The sequence below is a fragment of the Telopea speciosissima genome, chromosome 1 (assembly GCF_018873765.1).
Source record: "Telopea speciosissima isolate NSW1024214 ecotype Mountain lineage chromosome 1, Tspe_v1, whole genome shotgun sequence".
Lineage (NCBI taxonomy): Eukaryota > Viridiplantae > Streptophyta > Magnoliopsida > Proteales > Proteaceae > Telopea > Telopea speciosissima.
Genome location: NC_057916.1, coordinates 9,939,494 through 9,965,165, shown reverse-complemented (window position 1 = coordinate 9,965,165; position 25,672 = coordinate 9,939,494). Strand labels below are relative to the sequence as shown.

The 25,672-nt window shown below is 38.7% G+C and overlaps 3 protein-coding genes across 4 annotated transcripts; 1 reads left to right on the top strand and 2 right to left on the bottom strand.

The window, feature by feature from the left end:
• Positions 1-1,625: 1,625 nt before the first annotated feature.
• Positions 1,626-5,592, top strand: LOC122660319 (PLASTID TRANSCRIPTIONALLY ACTIVE protein 6, chloroplastic). The gene is made up of 6 exons (XM_043855574.1): positions 1,626-2,159; positions 2,249-2,317; positions 2,683-2,787; positions 4,392-4,511; positions 5,010-5,099; positions 5,180-5,592. The coding sequence occupies exons 1-6, from the start codon at positions 1,650-1,652 to the stop codon at positions 5,294-5,296; spliced, it is 1,011 nt and encodes a 336-aa protein (XP_043711509.1). The 5' UTR covers positions 1,626-1,649; the 3' UTR covers positions 5,297-5,592.
• Positions 5,593-8,622: 3,030 nt separating this feature from the next.
• On the bottom strand, positions 8,623-15,254 carry LOC122660313 (farnesylcysteine lyase-like). The gene is made up of 5 exons (XM_043855561.1): positions 14,674-15,254; positions 14,415-14,588; positions 9,639-9,998; positions 9,362-9,537; positions 8,623-9,098 (listed from the first exon to the last, which is right to left on the bottom strand). Exons 1-5 carry the CDS (start codon positions 15,190-15,192, stop codon positions 8,831-8,833), a joined length of 1,497 nt encoding a protein of 498 aa, XP_043711496.1. The 5' UTR covers positions 15,193-15,254; the 3' UTR covers positions 8,623-8,830.
• Positions 15,255-16,954: 1,700 nt separating this feature from the next.
• Positions 16,955-24,666, bottom strand: LOC122660298 (F-box protein At5g39450-like). Of its 2 annotated transcripts, XM_043855543.1 has the most exons (4): positions 22,745-24,666; positions 20,360-20,369; positions 18,540-18,543; positions 16,955-17,445 (listed from the first exon to the last, which is right to left on the bottom strand). In XM_043855543.1, exons 1-2 carry the CDS (start codon positions 24,562-24,564, stop codon positions 20,360-20,362), a joined length of 1,830 nt encoding a protein of 609 aa, XP_043711478.1. In that variant the 5' UTR covers positions 24,565-24,666; the 3' UTR covers positions 16,955-17,445; positions 18,540-18,543. The 2 variants fall into 2 exon arrangements, with proteins under 2 accessions (XP_043711478.1, XP_043711486.1); XM_043855551.1 differs by lacking the exons at positions 18,540-18,543; positions 20,360-20,369 and having other exon boundaries at positions 16,955-17,473.
• Positions 24,667-25,672: the final 1,006 nt, after the last annotated feature.

Genomic DNA, 25,672 nt, shown 5'->3' with positions numbered 1-25,672 from the left:
CTTCCCAAGCTAGTTTTACCATGCAAGTTTTACTTACCTTTTCATTGTGAGGTGTTAGTCCTTGCCAATTGAGCTAACCCCCTATGCGTATCTGTCACCCTCTTAGTAAACCTTAATCAATAATGTTCAGGAGCTATCATTGCTGGAGTTAACAAGTCCAGAAAAGGTGCAATAAGGGTCAATATTAACCAAGGTTGCAGATGTGGCTAAACAATTTGGTTCATGATCTACCTGTAGAGCCAAGCTATCCGGACCTAGATGAGATGAAGAGTTTGATTTGTAATATTGACTTGACCACAATGTTGGGAAACAAGGAGTTGAAGAAGGTTCCACCCATTATTAGAGGTACTGAGATCTGGTACTGTTAACATGATATATTCTTACCACATTGGTAGGCAATATTTATACATAAAACGAGGGATCCATGGATATAACCAAATATTGATACCATATCCATAACCCACATTAAGGCACACTCGTCCTTAAGCACTATTGTGGCCTTAGAGTTCCCACGCCCCTTTAATTACATTCCAAGTTCAAAAACCAGGGTCTCTCTTATACCTAAAGCAAAAACAGAATGCCTTACTATGGCCCTTGTTCCTCTCTCTCGCCCTTTCTTTTATGAGTTGAGGTAACTCCAATGCTTCTCCTTGTATTTGTGCTCAAGTTCTACTTGTTGATGGTGGGAATGTTCGACAAAAATGTTGACTCGCTATACCATGAAACGTGCAATACAAGTTTGATCAAATACACAAAATTTTGGTTTAGGATTACATCAAAACCCATAACATGCAATTTCCCCGAAGGATTGCATCACTTGAACTTACTACTCTGCACAGGCAATGGTGATCAATGCAACAAAGATGTTCTTCCCGAATTAGGGTTTTATAAACCCTAACTCTCAAAACCTGAAGAGAGAGGAGAGAGACTGCCATGATTTTGGAGGATTCTCAAACCCTAAAATCGTTGCTATTAGTGAAGTCTCTCTCTCTCTCTCTCTCTCTCTCTCTTTTCTACCTATGTATATATAGAATGCCATCTAACGATCTCCCATATTGAGTGTGCTCGCTAGGTAGTGTGACCTTATAGGGTGTTTCCATTGGGATTGCATAGGGTGAGTCTAACCTCTCTAATTCTACTAAAGTTTAGTATTATTTATTTAGTACATAAAATTAATTAACAACAACTGTAGCAAGACTTAGGAATAACATGTTAACCCTTGCATGATAGAAAACATTACATTTAAGTTCATCCACTTTAACAACATAGCATAGAAGATTTTCGGGTAAGAAAAATACAAATACAATCGTCAAAATCGTTAATCTGTGAAAACAGTCAGTATAGTGAATCTTGACCAATCATTGCACATAAAACATTTATAAAATATTTTTGAAATATCTCTGAAATATTTACCAAATATAGTGAGAGTTTTAGATAAGTTTTACAACATTACAAAACATTTCCTTTTAATTTTAAGAGTGATTTCACTTTCCTTTACTTACAACCAAACAGAAGCTTAAATACATACAGGCCCCACCTCTCAAATATCCCCTCTGAAATCTAATCCACTTTCCACTCTCTCCTCACCTGTGTGCTCTGTTTGTCACAGACGAAGAAAGAGAAGTAGAGAAGCCATATCCCATTTGGCCATGGCCACGGCCATGAGAGCTCTACTTCTTCTCCCTCAGTCTCCTCTCATACAGAAACTTCCACCCACTACTTCCTCCCTCACTTTCCATTCTCCAAAATGTTCGCTCCTCAGCTTCCCATCTCTCAATGCGAAACCACTGTATCCCCTGACAAGACAGAGAAACGATTTCCGTGTTAGGGCCGACGAAGGCGACGCCGACGGCGGCGACGACGACTACGACCCTGATGAAGAAGAAGTAGAAGAAGTCGACAACAAGAAGGACTACGACGTCGAGTACGACCACCTCCTCGGCGGTGCCGCCGTTGTCTCCACCACTGAGAGCAATGTCGGCGATGATATAGAGATGGTGCAGAGTAAGAGCTTTGTTTCCATTCAGGGTTGGGACTCGGATAAGGTGGTGGATTATAGGATTAATGAGGATGAGTTCCATAAGATCAGCTTGTTTGACTGTGATTTCTTTATCAGGAAGCCGCCTGATCCTGACAACGATGTCTATGATTTCAGAGAGGTTATTTGAGTTGATATTTAGTATTTACGAAAAGGAAAAAAAAGTCTTGCATTTGATGAGCTGATTTTATTTTATTTTTTGTCTGGCAGATGTACGTTACACCTCCGGACACTGATATTTATGCTATACCCAAAGTTCTAGCTCCGATTCCTCAGAAGGTAATGACATTATTAGCTCTGTTTTACTTCTTTTGGCTTACTGCTCAGTGCTACTTGTTGGCCGTGAAATGCAGAATGTTTCATAAATTGAACTATTAACTGAGAAAGAATGTTGATTTATTCTTTATTTCTTCTTGATTGATAACAAATTGATTTCTGTACCTGAAACTGATTCTAGGTTCTGAATACTTTTTTCCTCATGTGTTTTTTTCTCTCTACACATTGACAGTGAAATTCATCAAATTAAATTGAATGTTCTTTGGTGTATGAGTGTGGACAAGTTTGTAATTATTGAAAAGTTTTTACTGGTGCTAGGTTAAATTATAAATTTTGAACTAATTGGTTATACTTTTTTGTATGCATAGTATATTAGATGTTCAAAAAGTGATTATGGATGCTACAATGTTACGGAGCCACCAATTGATGCACCCCGAGATCCGCTATACAAAAGTGAGAGGGAAGTTATGAAGGTATTGATGAATATTTGGGATTTTTTAATTACTTTATTGTTTAAAATTCATTGTGTATTACTTGTTTCCTTTTCTTTTTTCTGGTGTGTAAACTATAGTTCGCTATGATTCTGTCAAGAACAAAATCATTCTGTTCAATTTACTTGAAGTCAGGGCTGTTACGAACAAATATTTAGGATATCATGTATCTGGGGTTTCTGGCCATCTATGCACTAAGCTGTGTGCAGGACCCTGATTCCAACTGAAATGTCAGATAATGCTGGAGTTCATGATATATCAGTATGTACAACTTCTCATGTTCTTGCTCCTCAGTGGCAAATTGAAGGGAATTAGAAGTCCCCATGATATGACATTTTTTTTGGCAGGGGTGTGGGGATGGTGGACTTCGAAGATTAAGCAGATAATATGCTTCTCTGGGAGTCCCCTGCAAAACATGTTGAACTTGTAAAAGCTGATACTTTTCTAACAGAGGAAAGTCAGGAACCTTGTCCTTTGAGAACTAAATTCTGTTATCACTATAAAATTGGTCCTTTTGAGTACCATTTTTATCTAAACAGTAACACCCTCAGTTTAATCCTGAAGGGTCCATGTTGCCAAACAAGTGGCCATAAGGTCTACAGATATTATGTACTAGTATTTAACAAAATTCCTCTTATTTGACTGCTGTTTGCCCAATCTATCATAAAATGAAGCATTACTGGGTGCAGTGCACTTAATGCATAGAACACACACACTCTCTCTCTCTCAATTTTTTATAAGCCATGCCACATGTGAACATATGCACTTGTCATAAGGATTAAAATTTTCTTACCTTTCGAGGAAGTGTGGGAAGAATTGACAAGGAGGTATTAGAAAATCAATTTGGAAGAGATTATGGAAGTAGGAGCATTGGCCATCATACTCAGAAATAAGAACCTAGAATGGCACATTACATCTCTGCAAAGAGTAGAAGTATTCATATTACAAATGTTACTAGAATTGCTCGTCTTTTGTCTAAAGTTGGTGATTTAGTTTTTGATACTGCAAGTAGGGGGAAATAATTCTTAATAGTTGGTAACAAAATGCCAGCTAATTTAGTAGCATCTGCTGCAATCAGGGCTCACTATCATGATGTTATTAAAAATTGATTAGTGGTATATTAACGAACTAGTCCACTACAGAAACGAGACTTCATAAGTTCAGACTTGAGAGCAGAACAAAAACTTGGAGAAAGTGATACGTAAATTTGTTCTTATTAGATGAGAATACTCTTTATAATGTGAGACAATGCTGGTTTCCTCATCCTGACAGCAGCCATATTACTTCAAAAGCAAAGCTATCATTTTTACTGGATCGTTCTCCAATAAATAGAACTTTTAGCCTGTGTTGATTATATAACTTGTCTAATCAATCTTAGTTAAAATAATTTTGTTTCTTTTTGTGCAAAATATCGTGCGGTCCTGTTACTTTGGTGAATTTATTTTATTTATTTTTGTGTAGAATGTGTATTGTAGTTTTCATTATGTTACTTAGAGGTCAGAACATGTCCTCTGATTCAAGATATAAACGCGATGAATACAATTTACATATTTTTACTTCTCAGACAGTACCTTGTTCTCCTGCAGGTTTTCTTGACAAAGCACTACAGAAACAGAAGATCTGGTGATCCAGAATTTGTATTAGATTTTGAGGAGATCTATGTCATTGATTCAAAAACTAAGTCAATTACCAGAGCAAAAGTTTTGGTGAGGCATCCCTTGTCAGCATTAATCTGTTTCTGGATTGCTTGTTTAAATATGCCTTAACTTCTTATGCACTAAACTATTTCTTTTGCCTCCCAGCCTTCTTGCTGCCTATCATTTTAGATTAGTGATATTAGTTTTTCATTATTATTCTTCTTCCATTCCAGCCTTATGTGTGATGACACCTCACACTGGTACTTTAGATGGTCTGATGAAAATCTTACAGCCCAAAGCATCGAACTTGAGTTTGTAGAAATTTTATGATTTCAATGTTAGATGTAATGGGTGCCTGTGTTAAGTCTTATTTTATGATTATATTAAGCCATGGTAATTTCAAGAGAAAATTGTTGTTTCATGTCAATAGACTTGCGAAATTTTGGTAATTACATGAGTAATTCAATCAATGGATCAATGTTTGCACAAAGTATTCCTTGGAATCTTGCTTTAATGGTTGATATGCCTTTTTGGGGATGGAAAGTTTAGCTGACTGTTTATTGACAGGTTACTGTTCCAGCAGGAAGAAATAGGGATAGAAAGCGGGACTTGCTTATCATTCGTGATAATGGGAACTCCTTCAAAATAGTTGATCTGGTGACTATCTCTCCACTCTCGGCATGCCAGACAATTTATGTCTAATTATAGATTCCTGATTCCATTGTCTTTTTCTTCAGAGTGAAAGAGATGATCCCACTACTGTCATTGAGAGGGAAGAATGGATTAAAACAAGACAAGACATGGAGAGACACCTCAGAAAGTTGAGGGACTTCAGTAAATCGAATTGGTTCTAAACAATTGGTACTGGTAATTGAAGTTCTCTTTAAGAAACGTGCAACGTACTAACTATAGATGTTCTTGCTTCAGCTACAGAGATGCCTTAAGCATAGACAGACGCACATATGACTGTTAGAAGGTGAGGTTCGCCAATGTGCATCACCAAAGGCCTGGTTTCCATTTTTGGTCTCCCCACTAGAAGGATGGAAGGGGTTTCTCCAACCTTGGCCCTTAGATTTATTTTTTTTCTTCTGCTACTCTAATCAGCAGCTGCTATTTCAATGGTGTTATTTTGTGGCTGGATCGATGATTCAGCAGCTATGATTTCAGAAAGAATGATACTGTGACTTAATTTTCTCATGTTCAAAAGCAAGGTGGCAATGTCTGGTTGGAATCTGGTTGGAATAAGTAGATCAATAGATCAATAATGTATCTTAAGAATCAGTTGATCTATCATGTGGATTGATCAGTGGATATTTGTGTGTGTGAGAGAGAGAGAGAGTATACTTCAGAGTTTTTTTTTTTTTTTTTTGGGGGGTGGAGTTGGTGGTTGTTATTGCTTCTAGCAAGATAAATACTTGGTTTATTATCATTTGATTGATAATCTGCTCTCTTAAAATGGACTTTCAGAGTTTTTACCAAGAGATTGCATGTTGGCCACTTCTTCCAGGAGGATTGATAACATAGCTTGGAAATACTCATTTTGGCAATTTCAGGCCAAAGGCATTGCACCATGTGCCATGATCAACGAATCAATCTCGGCGAAGATTTGAATGGTCAAGGAAAATATTCAACGCACCGTTGGCCAAGGATTTGACCTTCAAACTTGATTGGTGTGAAAACCACTTGGTCCAAGCAAGGATTTAGAAATTTTACCGTAGGGCAAGCAACTGGCTATTGTCTTAAACGAGGATTTATACTTCCCTTTATATTTTTAGCAAGAAAGATTAGGAAAGGGAAATTTTCACGTACCTCCCCTGAGGGTATCAGATAATTACAAAAACACCTATTAGTTTTGGAAAATTCTGAGTGCCTTCCTACTTTTGTAAAAAGCTAGCAAGTGCATCCATTTTGAATTGAGACTACAATGTTACAATTAAAGGATAAATTGATCAAATTGACCTTACAAGTTGGGTTTGAAAAGAAAAAAAAAAAAAAAAAACTCATCATTCCCTAAATCGTTTAGGGTTGGAAACAAGGGTTAGGCGCCATTTCCAAACTATCAATATCTCCTTCCAACATCCGAATCATAGTTTTCATTGAAGGGCGACCTGATGGGTACCACTGTATGCACCAAGTTGCAACAATGGTCAATCTCCTTGCAATTTCGGCATCTTCTTCTGCAACTATCCTCAAGCCCAGCTCTTCCCCTTGATGTAGGCGATTATAAATTCATTCAGGGAAATATACTTGGCTGGAGTGCTCCACTGAGGCTTCTATATTCTTCCTTCCTTCTAGCATTTCAAGCAACAACATCCCAAAACTGTAAACATCTTATTTGTAGGAAACATTACCAAAGTTCTGGGAGAAGACTTCTGGTGCAATATAACCCATTGTTCCCGTAGCAGTTGTCATCAAAACATTGCTTTGACCTTTGGGACAAAACTTTGCCAACCCAAAATCAGATATTTTGGGATTAAAATTTTATCTAGCAGAATATTGCGAGGCTTGATGTCAAAATGGAGGATACTCTGGTCACAATCTTGATGAAGGTATTCAATTCCTCTAGCTATACCTATTGCAATATCCTGAAGCTTCTTCCAGTGTCGCAGAGGGTTGTTAAAAATCTACTGAGAATATGAATCTCTAGTGATTCATTGGGCATGAATTCAAAGATCAATGCTCTCTTGTATCGTTCTGCACAGTACCCAAGAAGGTGGATCACATTGACATGGTGAATCCTACCGATGGTGCCCACTTCATTGATAAAATCATCTCCATCACTAGCTAGTAGTTTGAGGATCTTTACAGCAACAAGATTTCCATTTGAGAGCTCTCCTTTAAACACACTGCCATAGCCTCCTTGTCCTAATTTGCATTTAAATCGAAAAGCCATCTCCTTAATCTCAGAATAAGAATACCTGGTGGGTTTGAGAGACTTGTAATCCTCCACGAATTTCTCAACCTTGAATTGATTTACTGCTAGGTCACGATTCGGGGGAAGATGAGTTGCAGCTATTGCAGAGCAGAGGAGATGTGTTCCCTTTTCTCAAACCCTAAAAGATCGAGAGTTGGTTTTTTTTTTTCCAAACCCAGTACGCAAGGGTAATTTGGTCAATTTATCCTTGAATTATAAAGTTGTTAGTCCCAATTTAAAGGAATGGGTACATTTGTTAACTTTTTTACAAAAGTAGGGGTGCAAACATAATTTTTCAAAACTAACGGATGTTTTTGTAATTACGTGACACCTCTGACCGGAGATACGTGAAAAATTCCCATAAGAAAATATGTTCTAGTTCGAGTTTTGGTTTTCTTTAACCTAGTCGAGTTTGGGTTTTCTTTAACCTAATAACAGTTTTTAATTCATTTTTTATATGATGTTTAAATTTAGGGTAATTTATGAAACACCCCCTGAAAATGGAATGAATCTCAAGTCACCCTCTCCTATTTGAAAATGCTCATCCATCCCCCTCTACAGTAATGGTGTTATCTTGATATGAGGAGGAGAGAGATCGAGCATGGGCGTGCTGGCGTAGGACACACTCCTGGACAGAAAACTACCTCCCATATTTTTATTTACTCAATCACCTTCCAAATAATAGTAGTAGAAGCAATGGCGATTCAGGTTCTTCAGGCATTTGCAAAAGTCTAAACCACCTTATTGTCGAATATGATAATTGAGAGCTAATCAATTACCTTAATGGTGATCAAATGTCTTCGCCTCATTCGATGTCCCCTATAATTCATGACATTGCTCATGTAGCGTCATATAGTTTTTCTTTTATTCCAAGGGAAGGGAACAGTTTGATTGATTCCCTCGTCAAGAAACAACGTTTTTCAACATGTAGGACCCGATTGGGCTGTATCAACTTCATGGATTCTTGAAGCTTGTAATTCAGAATTCATGTGCATAACATGTACTCATCAATAAATTTCTTATTACCACAAAAAAAAAAAGAGAAAGCTAAGGCAGCCAGCATAAAATGGCAGGTTCAAGTTGAAAAGCAGCTGCTTCTTCATGCAAAAATTGACCAAGGTTAGGACCAATTGCAATCCACTCTTCCCGGGACCCTGTGAAATGAAAGCTAGACTTGGCATATGACCCCTATCTTGAATGGTCAATCAATATACTTCACTAATGCTTCCCCAAAAATTAACACATACATTCGATTGTTTAAAATCATGCTGATCTTAGGAATTGGTAATATATGTATTAGGTGTAGCAAATACAATACAGTGGTCCCTATCCTCTAAAATTTCAGGGATTGGCAATCTATTTCTTAGGTTTACACTACAAATACAAATTTCCACATCAGAGCTACCAGTCCAGAAAGCACTGTATATATCCCAGAACCTGGAAAAACCCGGTACTCACACATTTTACAATCAATTCAGAGCTCAGAATGCAAATCCACTTCATCAGGAGCAGAGCTCTTAGGATTTGGTGATCTTGAAGTTGTCTGATAAGAAAGCCTGGACAGAATGAGCCGGGCAACATTTTCCGCAGCAACAGCACCAGTCTCTATGGTGCTTGCTGCATTTTCAAAGGCATTAGAATAGTACAAATGCAGATCATCCAAAACAAAAGGTGCAAACACCTCTGGAGCCGTGAAATGAGGATATGCACCCCAATCAATCCGGATTGTTTCCTTCCTAACACTGCCAGTGGAAGCATAAACATCAATTAGCACCTAAGAAATTTATGAGGTTGTCTATATTATGAGTATAAAGACTGTAAAGCATTCCGCCAAAATAGCTGCTACAGTGTTCGTACTAAATCACATTGGCTGCCATTTGGGTATTCCCACCCAAGAACTCATGCTGCAGGATTTAAGTCACCAGTTGATTGGTCCATCTAGAATATTTCTGAGGCCATAAAAATCAAATGCTTCCAGAATTATGACAATGGAGGGAAATATTACCTGAATATTTGGTCAAGTAATGCATCTGTCAATGGCTTACGTGAGAATATCTTGTGTGTCATGTCCTCCTCGCTGTATTTTTTGAGGATAGAAATGCTGGAGAAAGGGAGATCAGGAGCCTCAATTGTGCCTACAAGTTTTGGAATTTCCGACACATAACGTAGGCCAAAGTACGCCTTGACACAGAAATGTATTAAAAAAAAGGAGAAGTGAAAGAAAATACAAGTACAGGATCTCCAAAAGGATACTTAAAATGAATGACAGAAAGAATACTGACAGGGTTTAAGAGGCCCCTCACAAAGGTGGCATGCGTGTGCTGTAACTTCCTCTCAGGAATTGAAATTGGAGGATTAAACTGAATATTCAACTCATCCAATGGCGTAGCAATTACTGTGACTTCACAAGCATAACTATTTCCTTTAGTGGAGTTAAGCTCATAATAGTCCCCAAGATGGGTAATAGATTCTATCTCTTCATTGAGGTGCAGTGTAACATCTGAATTGTTAATGAGCCCAGCAGCAATTTGCCAGTTCCCTCCTTCAACTGACCATAACCCTGCATCAGAGCCAGCCATGGAAACTGCTCCAGCAAGTCCACTGATGGCTAAACTTTGACCGTAATTAATTCTTGTAATCACCTACAAATAAAAGTAAACATGCAAAGTATGAGATTATTAGAATATGACATAAAGTAAGATGTGTAGACAGCTAATCAAGGAGCTTCATTAACAACCTATAGGAAATCTTCATAACAGAAAACAGTCAAAAGAGTCAAGATTCCAGGTCTGTTTTATGATAAGCTAGTTCCAGAGATATTCATGGTCCTCATGTTTCAAAGACAGAACATTTATCTTCGATCAAATATAGACACGAACTATATTGCTAGGTTCTGTTTGAAGCTTTGAATTTGAAAGTCAAGGTTCATTGATTAATATCTTACGTATATTTGACTTTGACTGGCAGTTATAGAATCCAAATATGAAGAGGTAAAAGAAACCTCTTAAGAGTTCAAAACTTAGGTGGAGTTTTCTTATTGCATCCAATTGGTTGTGGTTCAGTTTGATCAGGAAGATAAAACAGTTAATATCTGATGTAGACAAAGTTGATCTGCCTTGACGTAATTTAAGTACTTTTGTCCATTAGTTTGAAATTGGAATCCAAACATCAGTTTAGAGGAAAAATTCAAATAAGTTCTATTACGACAGCCAATATCATGGGTAATGGCCTCTTGGTTCTCAGCAGTCCTTCATAAGAGATCCATATCTTCATCAGCCCATTGAGTTATATTCTGAGAATTACCCTAGACTATCCCAGCAAAAAAACCCACAATGAAATGCAAAGGATGGTCAAAGACGCATGCCAATGATGTCACCTAGATCAGAAGTACAGTCACTAAAACTTAATGGGCATAGCACCAAAGCCTTATATCAGTGATGTTGCAAGTTAGCCCCATAGAAGCCACATCAATGTGGCTTGATTTGGTTCCTGATCCCCAATGACAACTCCGGTATTTCATTGAGATGCTTAACTGATTCGTTAGCTCCTCACTCAAGAGATCCACGTCCACTCTCAACAGGTTCATGCCCAACAAAGAGACCTTGATTGATCTTTCAACCATGTCACTTGACTACTTATGAGATATGTTTAAGACCAATATTCTGGTTCCTGGATTAATTCTGCAGGGATGAAATTTATAGTGAGAGTGAAGTGCTTACAATTTGGCAAATAGCCACTTGCGTCAAGTGTTTAGTAGGAACTCTTCAGTTCATATGCTCAAGGCTACTGTTAGGGCCAAGATACAAGAGGGCACAACTTGAACTCTGATTATGAAGCAGTTTGAAAAGAGAGTGGCATTTATCTTCCAGAGGGGGGAGGGGGGGGGGGAGGGGGGGGGGGGTGGGAGTAAGATGACCCTTAAAAGCAACTCTTGGTAGCTTAAGATCTTTCCTCTTCTTCTCTTTTGGTGATTATGGCTATTGCAGAAAAGACAAAAAGAAAATATTAGGGAAGTTGAGCATCATTTCCTCTGGAAAACTGGGAATAAGCTTCAACGTATCATCTGGTCAGATGGGCTATGGCCAGTTGTCACAATATAACTAGCAGATGGAGAATTAGGCCAATCATCATATGGGTACGTCATTGGTAAGTGACTATGGTATTACAGTGAAAGAAGGGAGATCATAAAATGTTCTTCCCCTTTTTGGTAAGAAAGGGTTGCATTCCATGAATGTAATGACCAAACTGTTGTATTTAGCTTAGTGCATCTTGGAACTCCCACAGCCATAATTTTTGGAGCACCACCTATAAAGCATTGTTCAGAACATAGCCCAAAGCTCAGATCTGACACAATCTCAGCCAAACATGCTCACTTCTCATGTGATGAGGACCTCAATTTATTTTCATTCAAGATGTGTTAGACTGCACAAAGAGACCTAGTTCAGAGAGGTAAACAAGGTCTTGCTCAGGAAAGCTAATCTAAGATCACTAGAAGGCACATGAGATGCACCATCCCTTCAAGAACAATGTTCCATTATTACAGGGGAAAGGCAATTTATGCTACATTAAAAAAATAAAATTTCTTCTCTTCTTGATGGAGACTATAGTTTCATAGTGCCATGCCAGGTAAGTCAATTCCCAAATTTTGTATAAATATGCCCACAATTTGGTTGAAGTCATATCTAGCGGGAAGGATTTGGTAAAGAACATCTGGCAGTCCGTCTAACATTACCTTCTTCCCTCAGTTGTTAATCACCTTGGCTTAAACCCTAAATCCAAACTGATTCCATATACTCTAATTTCAGATCTTAATCTGTTCAGAATTACTCTGTCTGAACATAGAAGGGTTTATAAGTTTAATCTCACAATAGTTGGTGCAACTATGAATATCTAATTAGTTCTTATGGATGGGCCCTAAGATTTTTTCCTTCATTCACTGGCCATTTTGTCAGCACTAATAAATCAGTTATAATTAGCAAGAATAATCAGCCATCTCTCATGCATTACAAACCATAATTGGGATATCTATCAGGTCCTAAAGCTTTCCCTGTTCCCATCTTCAACTTGGACAGCTTAATCTTATGGAAATGTCCATGATCTGCAGTCTCTTCTCAAGACCTTTTAATGTGCACACTACAATCATTAATCGCTATACCCTGAAGTTGACAGAATAAGAAAGTAATCTGAACTTCCACATTTTGGTGAAATAAAACTCGAAATGAAAATTTAGATACCTAGGTTCAATCATAAATAAGGAGGAAAAATAGAGTATGATGTTGCACAAAGAATTAGAATAGAGTGGATGAAGTGGAGGGTTGCATCCAGAGTGTTGTGTGATCAACGTATTCCTTTAAAATTCAAAGAAAATTTATGTAAGGACAGTTATACGACCAATAATGATGTATGGAGCCGAATGTTGGGCAGTGAAGAAACAACATATAAACAAACTTAGTGAAGCAAAAATGAAAATGTTGAGATGGATGAGTAGTAAAACTAAAAGATAAGATACAATATGAACAAATTAGAGCTAATTTAGGAGTAGCTCCGATACATGATAAGTTGCAAGACAGTCATTTGGGATGGCATGGTCATTTGCAACAGAGGCCTTTGGATGCTCTAATATGGAGGGTGATAAGAGCCAAGGGTGAGCCTAAAATGACTTTAGCAGAAATTGTGAGGAAAGACATGCATAGCTTAGGACTAGTAACAAGTATGGCTTTGAATAGAGTTAATTGGAGAAAAAGGATCCATGTAACCAACCCCATTTAGTTGGGATAAGGTTGAGTTGAGTTGTTGTAGTCATTGGTTTCCTCTACTTAGTCTTTATGAAACTTTCTTGAAGGTGAAACAAACAAGAAGAAACTTAATCAAATGTAACATCATCAAAATATAGTATCCTTTTCTCCATCATCAATCATCACTACTACAATTTTCCTTTGCGTGAAATATTGTCCTTTTTTGGTGGCTCAATTGAAAGCACGCCAACTGAGAAAGACTCCACAAGTATCAACGCTATTTCTTTCGAAAGAGCAATCATCTATATGCTTAACACAAGCAGTCCAAACAGTGATTAGACAATAGACATGCTTCCGGACAACAAGTGAAGGGGCCCACCTCACTGCTCCCCTTCCCCAGGCCAAAAAAAGAAATGCTTATAACTTGGTAGGAAGCACTTCCCCTTCAAGTAGCTACCCTGCTTCAAAATTCAAAACCTTCTATACTTCCTTTTTATCCAAGCAACAGTTTACAGTTGATTTTCATTTTTACATTCTGTCATGTTAGCATTATATTGTTTGCAGTCGAATTTCATTTTAGAATTCAGATGACACATTCAGTATGCATTCACTTCCTGCAACTAACGTCATAACTCATCCATTAATTAACTAAAAAAGGGTAAAAAGAAAAGCACCGCCAATATAATTGCCTTTGATTCAAACTTAGATTATGTGATTTCATTTTAGAATTCAGATGACACATTCAGTATGCATTCACTTCCTGCAACTAACATCATAAATCATCCATTAATTAACTAAAAAAGGGTAAAAAGAAAGGCACCGCCAATACAATTGCCTTTGATTCAAACTTAGATTATGTGATCCCAAAAATAAAGATAAAATACAAGAATCCAAACTGAAAAGCCTAAGGCTCCAGCAGATAACCCAGTACCCAAACCGCATATTGTTCAAACTGAGAGAAAAGTTATAAGCTCCTGAAGAAGAGAAACCAAAATTGCTGAAAACACTCCAGATATTTAAACTGCTAAGAGAGGTCAAACAACATGCACAACCCATTCTGAACATTGTTCCTAGACTATTACATGAGAGGCACATTGTGAGCAAAACCAATTCTGCACTTAGATGCTTATAAATGAACTACCGTATTATTCCATGACTTTCTGAAATCAATAGGCATGCTCAAACTCTGGAAATACAGTCATTGGTAGCACAGAATTTGACATCACACGGTACACTTGTACTCAAAGAATCAGAGACAATAAAACGCTATTGGAAACAACAAACTAATCATGAACAGAAAGAGAGGAAATTGAAGAAACATACAGTGATAAGCTCAGACATAAGTCGTGGAGAGAGGCCGGCATCAACTAACTCCTCTTGCAACGTCCTACGAGTGAGCCCGTACAAACCAGACCAATTAAGCATCTCGTCTACAGTCTCAAAAACAGGTCGAGAAGCCAAATCCGTGTAGTATTTTAAGAAAGAACCCACAGTATTCTGCAATGACAGAAAAAAAAAAATGACTCCAGTAAACAGGAAGAGAGATACACAAACACGTACGAGAGAGAGATGGAGAGCACACATCAACAAATCTCTGCATTCTGTAAAGTGAAAATCCATATCTGAAGAAGATGAGGAGTGAATTGACGGTCGATACAATATTAGTGTACACAGGGGACTTGGGACTGGAAATAATGGTCTTAAAAACGAACCCGGTACCATCCCAAATGCCAAAAGAGGACTCCGATGAATCAGAAGAAGGCTCCTTGATGAGCAGATTAAGAGATTTGGTAAAATTCAAAGCGTGGTAGTTCTTGGGATGAAGAATGGATGCTCCAGCTTCGAAGGTGTCTCCACCAATAGAGACTGTAGCCATCCTTCCTCCGACGATTTGGTGGCGTTCAAAGATTCGAATGCCATTGACTGTGGGGAGCAAGGGATCGGCTGAATATCGGCGGAGGAAATGAGCGACGGATGAGCCGGCGATTCCGCTCCCGATAATGCAAACACTTGTGGAAGGAGATGGTTCAAGCGAAGCTACGGCTTGGGCAGATAGAGTAGATAACATGAAGAGTAAACAAAAAATAAGAGCTGACACCATATTTTCACTGGAATCCTCTCTCTGTCTCCCTTCTGTTCTTCTTTATCCTTTTGCTACTTCTGTTCTTCACTGGAGCGGACGAGAACCTGATCCAGCCGCTATCCTCTCCAGACGTTAGAAGATGAAAAAGGTTTCGTCTGTTTGACTTGGGTTTCAGGTGATAAGTCCAAGCGGGTGGTTTCCATATTAGGCTTGGAACGGATCGGATGTGATCGGTTCTGGATATTCCATGGCCGAATACGGATACCTCTAAATGGATTCAAATGCGGATTGAATTCGGATTTTCGATCATTTGTTTACATTTCTGCCTTGTGCAACCTGGACCTTCCTCCCCCTAGCTGATATAATTCCTTTTCAATCCATATCGATCATGATTCTCTTTTCCTCTTATTCTAAATCGGGATTTTAACAAATACCCCCCAAAGATGTCTATTTGTCCAAATGTCTCCCTACAATGTTTCTAATTGCAATCCCTTAATTTCAAAACATTGTAATACTTTGGTCCCGTTAATTTGGGATGTTAGACGTTAGTTTTAAGGAATTTAATGATCAAAATGCCCTTCTAATAAAAACCCATCAAAATTAAAGAATAAAATGATCAAATTGCCCTCATCTTCCTCAAATGATTTAGGGTTTGAAACTGAAAATCAAACTCTAAACCATTTTTCAAACCCTAAACCATTTGGGGAAGATGAACCCTAAAATCAAACCCCCAAAAATCTCAACTGAACGCTGAAAAAGAGGAGAATCAAATCCCATGTATATTCCTCCCTTAGGAGAGCAAACCTTCTTCCAAGCCACAGAGTGGATCCCTTTCCTATCCAATCTATCCTTCCAAAAGAAATGAGTACTGATGGAATCCAATTTTGACAAACCTTTTTGGAAAGGAGAAACAATTCATCCAATAAGTTGAAATGGCAGAAACTACTGACTGAATTAAAATCTATCTACCAACATGCATCACAATCAAGCTTTCCTAGAGGTCGGTCGTTTTTCTACTCTATAAACTAGAGAATTCAAACCTTGCACCTTAGATCTCGGATGAAAAAAACTACCCAAATCAAGAAAAAAGATTATACAATCAAGCATTACATTCACGAATAGAAAGGAGTCCTAAGCGATCATCAAAAAACGCCAGCTTGACTGCGTTTGGAAGTAGAGATTGATCCTCGAATCTTGCTGAGACTTGATTATTAGATGCTTCTTTCTATCAGAGGTTACACAGTTTCATTTGACACATTATGCAACAAACATTGGCGGGTAAAAGTTAAGAACGACAGTGTCTTTCTAACTAGGATCTACAGGTACAAGGTACAGCAGTGAGGGGGCGCCCCAAGCACTCCCCACCTAGTAGATTGAAAGTGCTAACAGCACTATCTAGGTTAATTGGGAATATAAACAAGAAATAATCGTTTTTTCTATTTTATTTTGTTTTTATTGATCAAAGTGCTTCTTTTAGGGGCAAGTCAATGTGGTCAAAAGGAACTGCTCTCTAACAATCCAGTATTTTGCACAGCAAACTGCAAAATCAACCTAACCATGTAAGAGAATCCAAAAACCAAAGCACTAAGGGCAGGCAAGGTAGGTATCACTGTATCAGGTTGGACCTACCCAATAACCCATATGCATACATCTCTCTCTCTCTCTCACACACACACACACACATACACAGAGTCACAGTTGCTTAGGGAGAATAACGGCACAGATCTTTCAAAAATTGTACTGGTGAGAACCTCAAAGTCCCACAGCAGAAGACAGGAAATACAGATGGAAGTTTCAGATGACTCCAAAGCATAACAAGCTGAGTATCAAGCACACAACTGAACCACGACAATAACTTTGGTTCCCTAAGAAGTGCTACAGTCAAAACAAAATAATCACCTTTATTATATCGAGCATTAATTGATCCCTGATCATGTGGGATACAAATATTCGGTTTTTATTTTCATATGTATACCCTAAATCTCTAAGGCAGGATCACATCAAATATACAAAAGATTACTTCACCATACACTTAACTAAAATAGATTTCCCAGGGGAGCTTTCTCAACATCATCGTGGCCGTTGTGAACAGCACTTTGTCATCAATAGGTGACAGATTGTTGACAGGAATAAATTGCTCAGAGGATGAACCCATGTTAATGCCCTTTGAATAACAACTGCTGTGGTGGAGTTTCCATGCAAATGATTCCATTCATAAACGGAGACAACATGAACATGCACCAAAGCCCGTACATGTCTACTGCATTCCAAGTCCATATGATCCGATGAATGATATTACCTGTCATGGAAAACAAGGGGTTAAATCTCAAATGATCATTCAATTACTTTTTCCTCTTTTTTGGGGGGTGGGGGGGTGGGAGGATGAGCAGTCATTTCATAACAATATATTATTCATTTAACTTCCTCGTCTTTAGAGGCTACAGATAACAACCATTCATGACACAGATTATTCAATTACTTCATATTACAAAATGATTCCAGATATTGCATCAACCAGATCTTGAAACAGTGAAGCAGAAGCAGACATTTCAGTGTCAGTTGATGTCCATTTTAGCATCAATGTCAATAGAAAAAATTTTGATATTCAGAGACACAGAGAAGCAAATACACATTGGAGCTTGATAATCTGTCAAAGGGTATTTTTGAATAATCCTCCCTGTAAACATAATCTACTAAGAGCATCTGAATGATCTATTGATAATGAACCGCTATAATCAATACCTAGTCCAAGCACCATCTGTATCCAGGCTACCAGGATCTCCGAGAATAACTCACCCATCCATACCAGCATACTAATCACTGGTGTCATTCCGTATCGATTTGATGCTCCACAGGATAAAGAAAGAATCTTTTCAGTATCCTCCCCCCCCCCCCCCTTTCTCAAGCAAAATCCTTCTAAATTTACAACCTGAATCATGGTTTAGATACTGATCATAATTCAAGATTCTTCAATGAGAGATAATATTTCAGAATGATCACCTCAAAAACATTTTGATAACCACATAAAAGGGTTGAGAATGTAAGCCAATTAAACGACATCTTGGCTTTTCACTCAAATTAGCACTGGCCACTCAGGTTTTAAAGAAAGCAGAGAAAGATATCTTTAGCTTAGTCATGTTAGCTTGTTCACATTCTCAATCATTACACCAAGGTCCTACAGTTTCCCCCAAGAATATATTTCACTGTTTTAGCCAAGTCCACAACCAAGAACTTGAATTGCAGAACTTCACCGTAAGCCACAGAAAATATCAAAGATCCTGGGCAAAAGTGCAGAAAATGCTAAAAGAAGAAACCCAGAAACAACTCAAAAGCATGAGAAGACGACAATGAAGGCTGTAGATGATATTGCTCGATCAAGGCCTCTTCCCCATCTAGAAACAAGTTTATTTTTTTGTTTACTAATCAGTATTGAGGCCTTCATGCGGCTCATCTTCTGGCTTGTGTAAAACTGCTGGAGAATATGTGGGTACCTCCAGGACTCAAGACTGCAACTGCATCCTCTTTGATTCTTGGTGCCATTCTTCTGCTCCCACCCCCTATGTTATCCGAGTTCTATGATGCACCGGCTCTTGCAAACTAGCAAGTGCATGTGTTATGGAACCTTTTTTGAAACAAACTCAAAACCATCAATGCGGAAGTAGAGAGAGCGAGAGAGAGAGAGAGAGAGAGAGACCAGAGCAGAAAGAGTGACTGCTGGCAGACTTGCGAATTCTGAAATTATGTATTAGACCCATGTAGGAAAAAATGCAAATAGTTCACCAAGGACGGAAAAAAAAATGAAGTTGAGGTGTTCACCTGACTTTTGCACTGTACCAATGTTGCACAGATTTTGCAACAAGTGCACAATATGTATTTCAGCAAATCTCCATGTCAACACCCCTATCACCTACCTCAACTCCCAACACCCTGTATACTCCCCCAACTCCTTCATTGGTAACATCTCTCTCATGTCAGCATCAAAATCAGCATGTGTCACTGCTCTCTCTCTCCCCTCTTGATTCTAGCGAAGCCAAAAGCCCTTCTGATGGTTTCTAGAAGCCTTCGGGATTAGGTTTAAAAACTCAACTTTAAGCCAGAATCGCAGTGAAGGTTTAGAAACCAGATTCAAGAGAAAATTGATAATAGTAAATCAACAATTCCGATAGATGTAATATTCTGGTATGAATTTGATAAAATAGCAAGGAATAACTCTTCAAAAGATAGACATGATCCAATGGTTGGATATCAGGAACCCGCACTGTTACAGAATTAACAACTTAAGATCCTAAAAACTAGGAACTTGGATATCTCAGCAAATAATGAACTGAGGTAAGATTCTGGTTAACAAAAGTTCTTAGGCTATCAAACAAGATATAAAAAATATTAAATCTGATGGCTAGATTAGAAGTTGTGAATTTATCTTACTTGAGAATAATGGAGAAGGAATAATGAAGAAAAAGAAGATATGGCTAAGCATCCCACCTAGCCTCAGCTAGAATCCCACCACATAGCACTGCATCTCACAGCAAACCTAAATCTCACAGAATAAAGAAAAGGCTTAAGCCAAAATCTCATTAATCAAATTCTTGTACTAGACTGGACACCCTTACAAACTTATATAGAATAAAAGATTAACAAAACAGACTCAAACACTAAAAAGGAAAGGCCTAAACCAATCCTTAGCTAATAAGGTAACGTACACCGACTACGAAAAAATGGTAATGAAGAAAACTGACTCAAAACAGGACTGGCCTAATAGAAGATTAATCCAGCCTAACAAATTAAAATAAAAAAATAAAAACACTTAACTAATCCCGTATGTCTAGCCCCTACCCATATGCCATTTTATAAGCCCATTAAAGTGGCCCATTACAATGAAAACACATTAGATCAAAGGCTCAACACATACATAACCCAAACCAAAGCTTATTTCCATTAAAATAAGCCCAATTGTGTTTTATCTGCATTACCTTCATGTTATTGGGGTTTCCGTCCATCCTAGAGCAAATATTTTCAAATGATCAAGATCGTTAACATGCACATGATAACCCTCTGACACTCATCATCCTGACTGAGTCCAAATCAAACACTACACATGTTCCTCTTTTCAAACTTTCAACCTGTTTTCAACTCCACAGATATCTTCAAGACGGAGAATTCCCTATTCCATCTCAAAATTTAACACTCAGACAAATCTACAAGATCAAGAATATATATTTATTTATTTCAATAAAATCCAATAGAAGTTACATGCAGATATTAAAAGACAAAGCTACTTTGTTTTCTCTTCTCTTAAGGCCTAAAAAACTAAACCAGGGCTACTGAAAAGAGATGAACTGGCACTACTCCCTCATTTTTCATATTATGAGAATTGGCTGGATATGTTCATCTCCTCAACCCAGCTCCCATATACCCAAGCAAAAATTTATTCACTTATTCAGCCCAACCATCAACCAGTATGTGGTCCTACTCCCGGACACGGTCAGCACTGCCGTAGGCAGTAGGCCTCAGCAAAACTGCTGGTTCACCTGGCAGTTAGTAAGGTTAGGAATTAATATTATATAGGGTGAATCCAGCATCCCCCCCCCTCTCTCTCTCTCTCTCTCTCCATATTGCTTCTCAAAGAATCCCATTAGCCATGATATCATAGTTGTCACGGCATCTAGACGACCCAAGGCGTTGGAAGGGCCTGGATGCGAGGCGATCAAGTCGCCCGCCTAAGCAACGAAGAAGACCCTAGTTGTCAAGGCGCCTGGACGCCTAGGCGATGCCTTGATAACCATGCATGACATCATCATTTCTGGTTGTCAAAGTCAAATCCTGCTCAGAACAGTGACTGCTAACCTTAGAAGATCCTCTCTTGGACCATTTTCCCTGCAAAATCGAGGGCACAAGCTTTGGTCCTGGTAACCAATGGAGATTTCAAATCGAACCATCAAACTCCAGAACCACAGCTCATAGAATAATGTAAAAGGGAAACATGAAACTCTCATGTCTATAAGCTAAAGGGATGAAACACATCTCCAGCAGCAGTAGTTAAAAATCTATCCACCTCAATCAGGACAAGAACATATTGTTCCTCCCCTGAAAAGGAACATAATAATAACACCAGAAATGATAAAAACGTCGACAACCAAACTAAGACCGCATGGAAATAAAAATCAACTCCTCCACTGTTGTTGAAAATACAACATCAAGTTGAAAATCATAAAACAGATCAACAGACATTGAAGTTTCGAAGCTTTAATGAAGCTGTAGAAGCATCTCATTTTAAAGTAAACTAAGCTAGTACACAAATTGATCAAAGCCCACAAAAGATACTCTACATTTTCTATATATTTGAGTGAAATACAGAAACAAAGGGAACAAAGAAAAGGAAAATTCATCTTTCCTATTCTACGAGAAACTGGGAAGTAATTCTCAGTAGAAAGCACAGTAATCACACAAATTAATTGATTTGACTAGGTTGCAATTGAAGCAAATGAACTCAAACAATGTAGACAACTGGTATTAGAAAAGGAAGACAAAGAAAATTGGTTTGAACTTGGAAGAGTGTGATGGGAGTCGAGTATAAAACCTGTTAGAATGAGATTCTAGTACGTGGCAAACGTATGACCACAGGTACAATTTCCCAAATGTGAGGGACCTGCAACTCCATTTACCCTTTAATATTTTTAGGAACTCAAAGTTTCAAAGATTCAGAAAAGAGTCTACTTCAGATTTGAATGCAAATTTTGTAGGTTGGTGTCCCTACGAAAAAGGGGCAGGGCCGATGCAGAAGGTGACCAGTTATGTTCAAATGCTAGTAATGTTACAATCTTACCAATACCATAGTTTTCTTAGTATGCATCGGGAAGGATTTTACACATTTTACCCCAACCTCAATATGGTAAAAACATTGAACAAAGGGGCAGAAAATGGCAGGATGCCTTAAAGATTTCCTTAAGGTTACTAAAAGAGACAATTTTTATTTTCGTTATCTAGATAATAAAGATATCTAGCAAGTTGAATTCCAGGAGTAATTTATTTTGAACCATAGTTGATTAGAATATAGAAACTTGAGATTTATCTGTACTGACAAGTCTTTGCACTTGAAACAATTACATAGACTTACTTCTATCTATCTAAAAGAGGACAGCAATTATTAGCAAGCCAAAACAGTCATACAGAAATCCAAAGAAATTCACTCAACAACCATGAACGGTTTCATCTATCAAAAAAAAAAAACCATGAACGATTTCGAAGTATGGAAGCATTAGCTATTAGATAGAATAGTTCAACTAATATGGTGTCAGTAATAACATTTTGGCTACAAAGAAAATGAAGAAAGGTCTTCCCTAATAAAAAAATAATCATGGAGCAGATATGAAATTCCAAACTGAACTACTGAAGGAATAATGATCAATGTTTAAGCAATCATAATCTTCAACTTCTACAGCTCATGTTTACATTCAGACCATTATAATATAAGCTTAACTATTCACATGAATCTAAATGCATAGCGAGGGAGACATAATAAAAAACTGAAATACTACACAAACCATCATGCTGGGGATAGAACAGGACGCACCTTGGTGAAGACAAGCAATATGAGGTGTTTGAAAAGCTTGCGAACACATTTGAATATGACTTTGTCAAATAGGAAAAGTTAGCAACAGGAGGCAAAGTAGGCACCCTTTCACCTTTCTTAAGGAGCTCTTGTAGGTCAAGCCTCTGCAAGGTCAGGACAGCTCTGGATTCTTTCCAGATGAATGCAAGGACTTCATTTTGAATCACAAATAGTGAACCAGGCTTAGCGCCAGGATATCTGAAACCGTACCCATTTGCAATACCCTCCCCGTTATAAGAATGTTTCACCTCCATGGGTATGGAATCTCCATCAGTATCCCAAGGGAATGGATCCGATGAAGGTTCGTCAACCTTTACAATAAACATCGCCGACCCATTGGGATGAAGGACATAATGGGTGCCTTCTAATATTTTGGTGGCAATGAGAAGTCGCTGACCTTCAGACTCTTCATAAGAAAGCAAAAGAAAGAACAGAGCTTTTCCAGGCTTATCTTCGGCAGGCCTCTCGGGAGGCCAGCCAAAGGTGCCACCCCACAGGCCTGAATACTCTTCACCAGCTTTTGGGATCCTCACAGGCAACTTGTACAGGGCAAACCGGTTGTCGGGCATGTTTGGCCATGCTCGGTAAGTAGATAACTTCATAGTACAAGCATGTAAGCTCAGCCCAATTGTGTCACCTGACCTTAGGAACTCATGAAGATGTGCGTATTTAGTTTCACTGCTCGAAGTACCGTTTCTTGAACTTGCACGATCATTGATGGAGCCGGACCTCCCAAGAATCTGTTTCAGGCTATCCTTAAAATACCCAGCTACAGTTCTCCTCTTTGTACTCTGTGAGTGACCCTCCTTCCCATTGACAGAACCGCACCAGGCACCTGAAGCATCAAGAGTCTTCTTGATCTTGTTCAATTCCATCCAAATAGGATCAGAAGGGAGTCGAGGTGCAGACTCCCAATCAATACGGCCCTCACCAAGCTTGTACATCCGCATTAGCATTGAACGGCGCTCAGACAAGAGCACCATATCCTTCTGAAAGTTTACCTCATCATCTCTTAAGCAAGGAAACAGAGGCTCATTTTCCGTATCAGGGACCTTTAAGCGAACCAAGTTGGTAACTACCTCGAGCAGTTTCCTTCTGTCACCAAAAGCCAATCTACTGAATGGTACCACAGGCTGGTGAGTTCCAATTAATCTCTGTGATTTTGAAATTCCATTATCAGACCTACTGATCTTACTATGCAACAATTTCCCCCCACAACACTGCTGCTGTGGCTCTACCTCAAGCGAGAGCACATTGCAGGCTCTATCAACAGGCTTGAGTAGACCAGGATAGAAGTAATTAGTATCCTTCTCTCGCCCATGTAAGAAGAATGCCGTAGAGCCATCAGAATCACTAACAATCTCAAAAACAGGTGCCCATAAGATAGGGCCATCTTCAAGCCCCAATGGGCCAAGCTCTTGAGGGATGATTCGGCACCCAACAACAGATACAAAACCAGGCATCACATAAACTACATTTCCAAGCTCTGGGTTCTGGTGTACCCAGATGCCAATCAAGGGTCGAACACTAACAAGAAACCTACAGAGAGCATTGTAAGAGGACACACCATTGCGCCATTCCACAAGATCTTGACCAGCAATCACACCTACCATCTCACACTGGGAGAGCCAGACCTTGTCAGAAGATGCAAGATCATAAAGGCTCCGACAGCAAAGACTGAGGTTGCAGAGGTCCCTCGGAGAGAGGGAATGAGAGATGATTGCAAATACATCGTCTGGTAGAGCTCGAAGTAGGCTAGAACCACAGTGATCAGCCGACATAACAAGAATTGATTCAAGAGTACAAGAGTTACCCACAAAATTTGCGGTCCAAATTTTAAGTTACAAATCTTCACAAACCCTAGAATTCTCTAAAAATTCAATTTTGAATCTGAAACAACAACAACAATAGTAGGAAATGCTAAACAGGGGACGCCATTAAAACCCTTGTGATGAAAGTGAAAATGGAATAGGTGTAATAAAAATCAACGAAATTTATAGAAGGATTCAAAGCGTGACCGGGAATGAATTGATTGTCAAAGAGACTTCGTCTCTTTTAACCAATTTTGACGACAAGAAGGCATCCTTTTCCTCGTTGCAATCGAAAGGGGAATGATTATTTTACTAAAAAACACAGAGAATACAGAGAATAATAATAAATTAAGCAAAGCAAGTCTGATACCTCTCTCTCTCTCTCTCTCTCTCTCTCTCTCTCTCCCCTGGTGAGTGGTGGTGACCAGCTTAGCTAATAACGCACAATGACCAGTGAGTCAAGGAAGAAATTAAAGCTCCACACACCACCAGACCAAAGGCTTGACCGACTCCGTCGTCGTCTCCCTCTCATACAGTCATACTAGTGAAGAAGAGATTAATCTTTGATTGATGATATAAAACGTGGCAAGCTTGTAGGGCTTAAAGTAATGGCCCCCACCTTAAGGAGCTAAGTCGGTTCAGACTTCAGATTGCATTTGAATGGGGGAATTAATTTGGGTGACGATAAGCCATCCAATGACGAGTAATCTGAACTTTATAGTGGTGGGCCCTCTTATCTTTAACAAATATGACGCAAGTTCAACTCCGTGCTTTAGAGACCAACGGAAGGGTGGGTGGATCTTTTGCTCCCTCTAATGGCCCTGCCCGGCCCAGTTCTCAGTGGCTGTAATAAGGGGGCATAATGACCATCCTACCCCTATCTAAATACTTTGCATGGATGGGGTCTACCCCCCTTATTTAGGCATTGGGGAACTGGGTCGGGCAAGGAACTAGAGGCTATAATTTTCCAAGATGGGGTGGGGGTGTTTGTCTACATGTTCGGTCTCAGAAGAAACACGTGAATTTGAATGGGCCGTTACGAGTAAAGATAAAATTGAAAGAAAACTGAACAAAAACT

What these genes read in the sequence shown, in the direction of transcription:
- LOC122660319 (XM_043855574.1), top strand. Translation starts at nt 1,650, where the DNA reads ATGGCCACGGCCATGAGAGCTCTACTTCTTCTCCCTCAGTCTCCTCTC. An exon ending in TAGCTCCGATTCCTCAGAAG is followed by an intron (nt 2,318 to 2,682) that starts GTAATGACATTA and finishes TTGTATGCATAG; the next exon opens with TATATTAGATGTTCAAAAAG. An exon ending in GTGAGAGGGAAGTTATGAAG is followed by an intron (nt 2,788 to 4,391) that starts GTATTGATGAAT and finishes GTTCTCCTGCAG; the next exon opens with GTTTTCTTGACAAAGCACTA.
- LOC122660298 (XM_043855543.1), bottom strand. Translation starts at nt 24,564, where the DNA reads ATGTCGGCTGATCACTGTGGTTCTAGCCTACTTCGAGCTCTACCAGAC.
- LOC122660313 (XM_043855561.1), bottom strand. Translation starts at nt 15,192, where the DNA reads ATGGTGTCAGCTCTTATTTTTTGTTTACTCTTCATGTTATCTACTCTA. An exon ending in TTATGTCTGAGCTTATCACT is followed by an intron (nt 9,999 to 14,414) that starts GTATGTTTCTTC and finishes TTTTATTTGTAG; the next exon opens with GTGATTACAAGAATTAATTA. An exon ending in TGAGGGGCCTCTTAAACCCT is followed by an intron (nt 9,538 to 9,638) that starts GTCAGTATTCTT and finishes TTCTGTGTCAAG; the next exon opens with GCGTACTTTGGCCTACGTTA.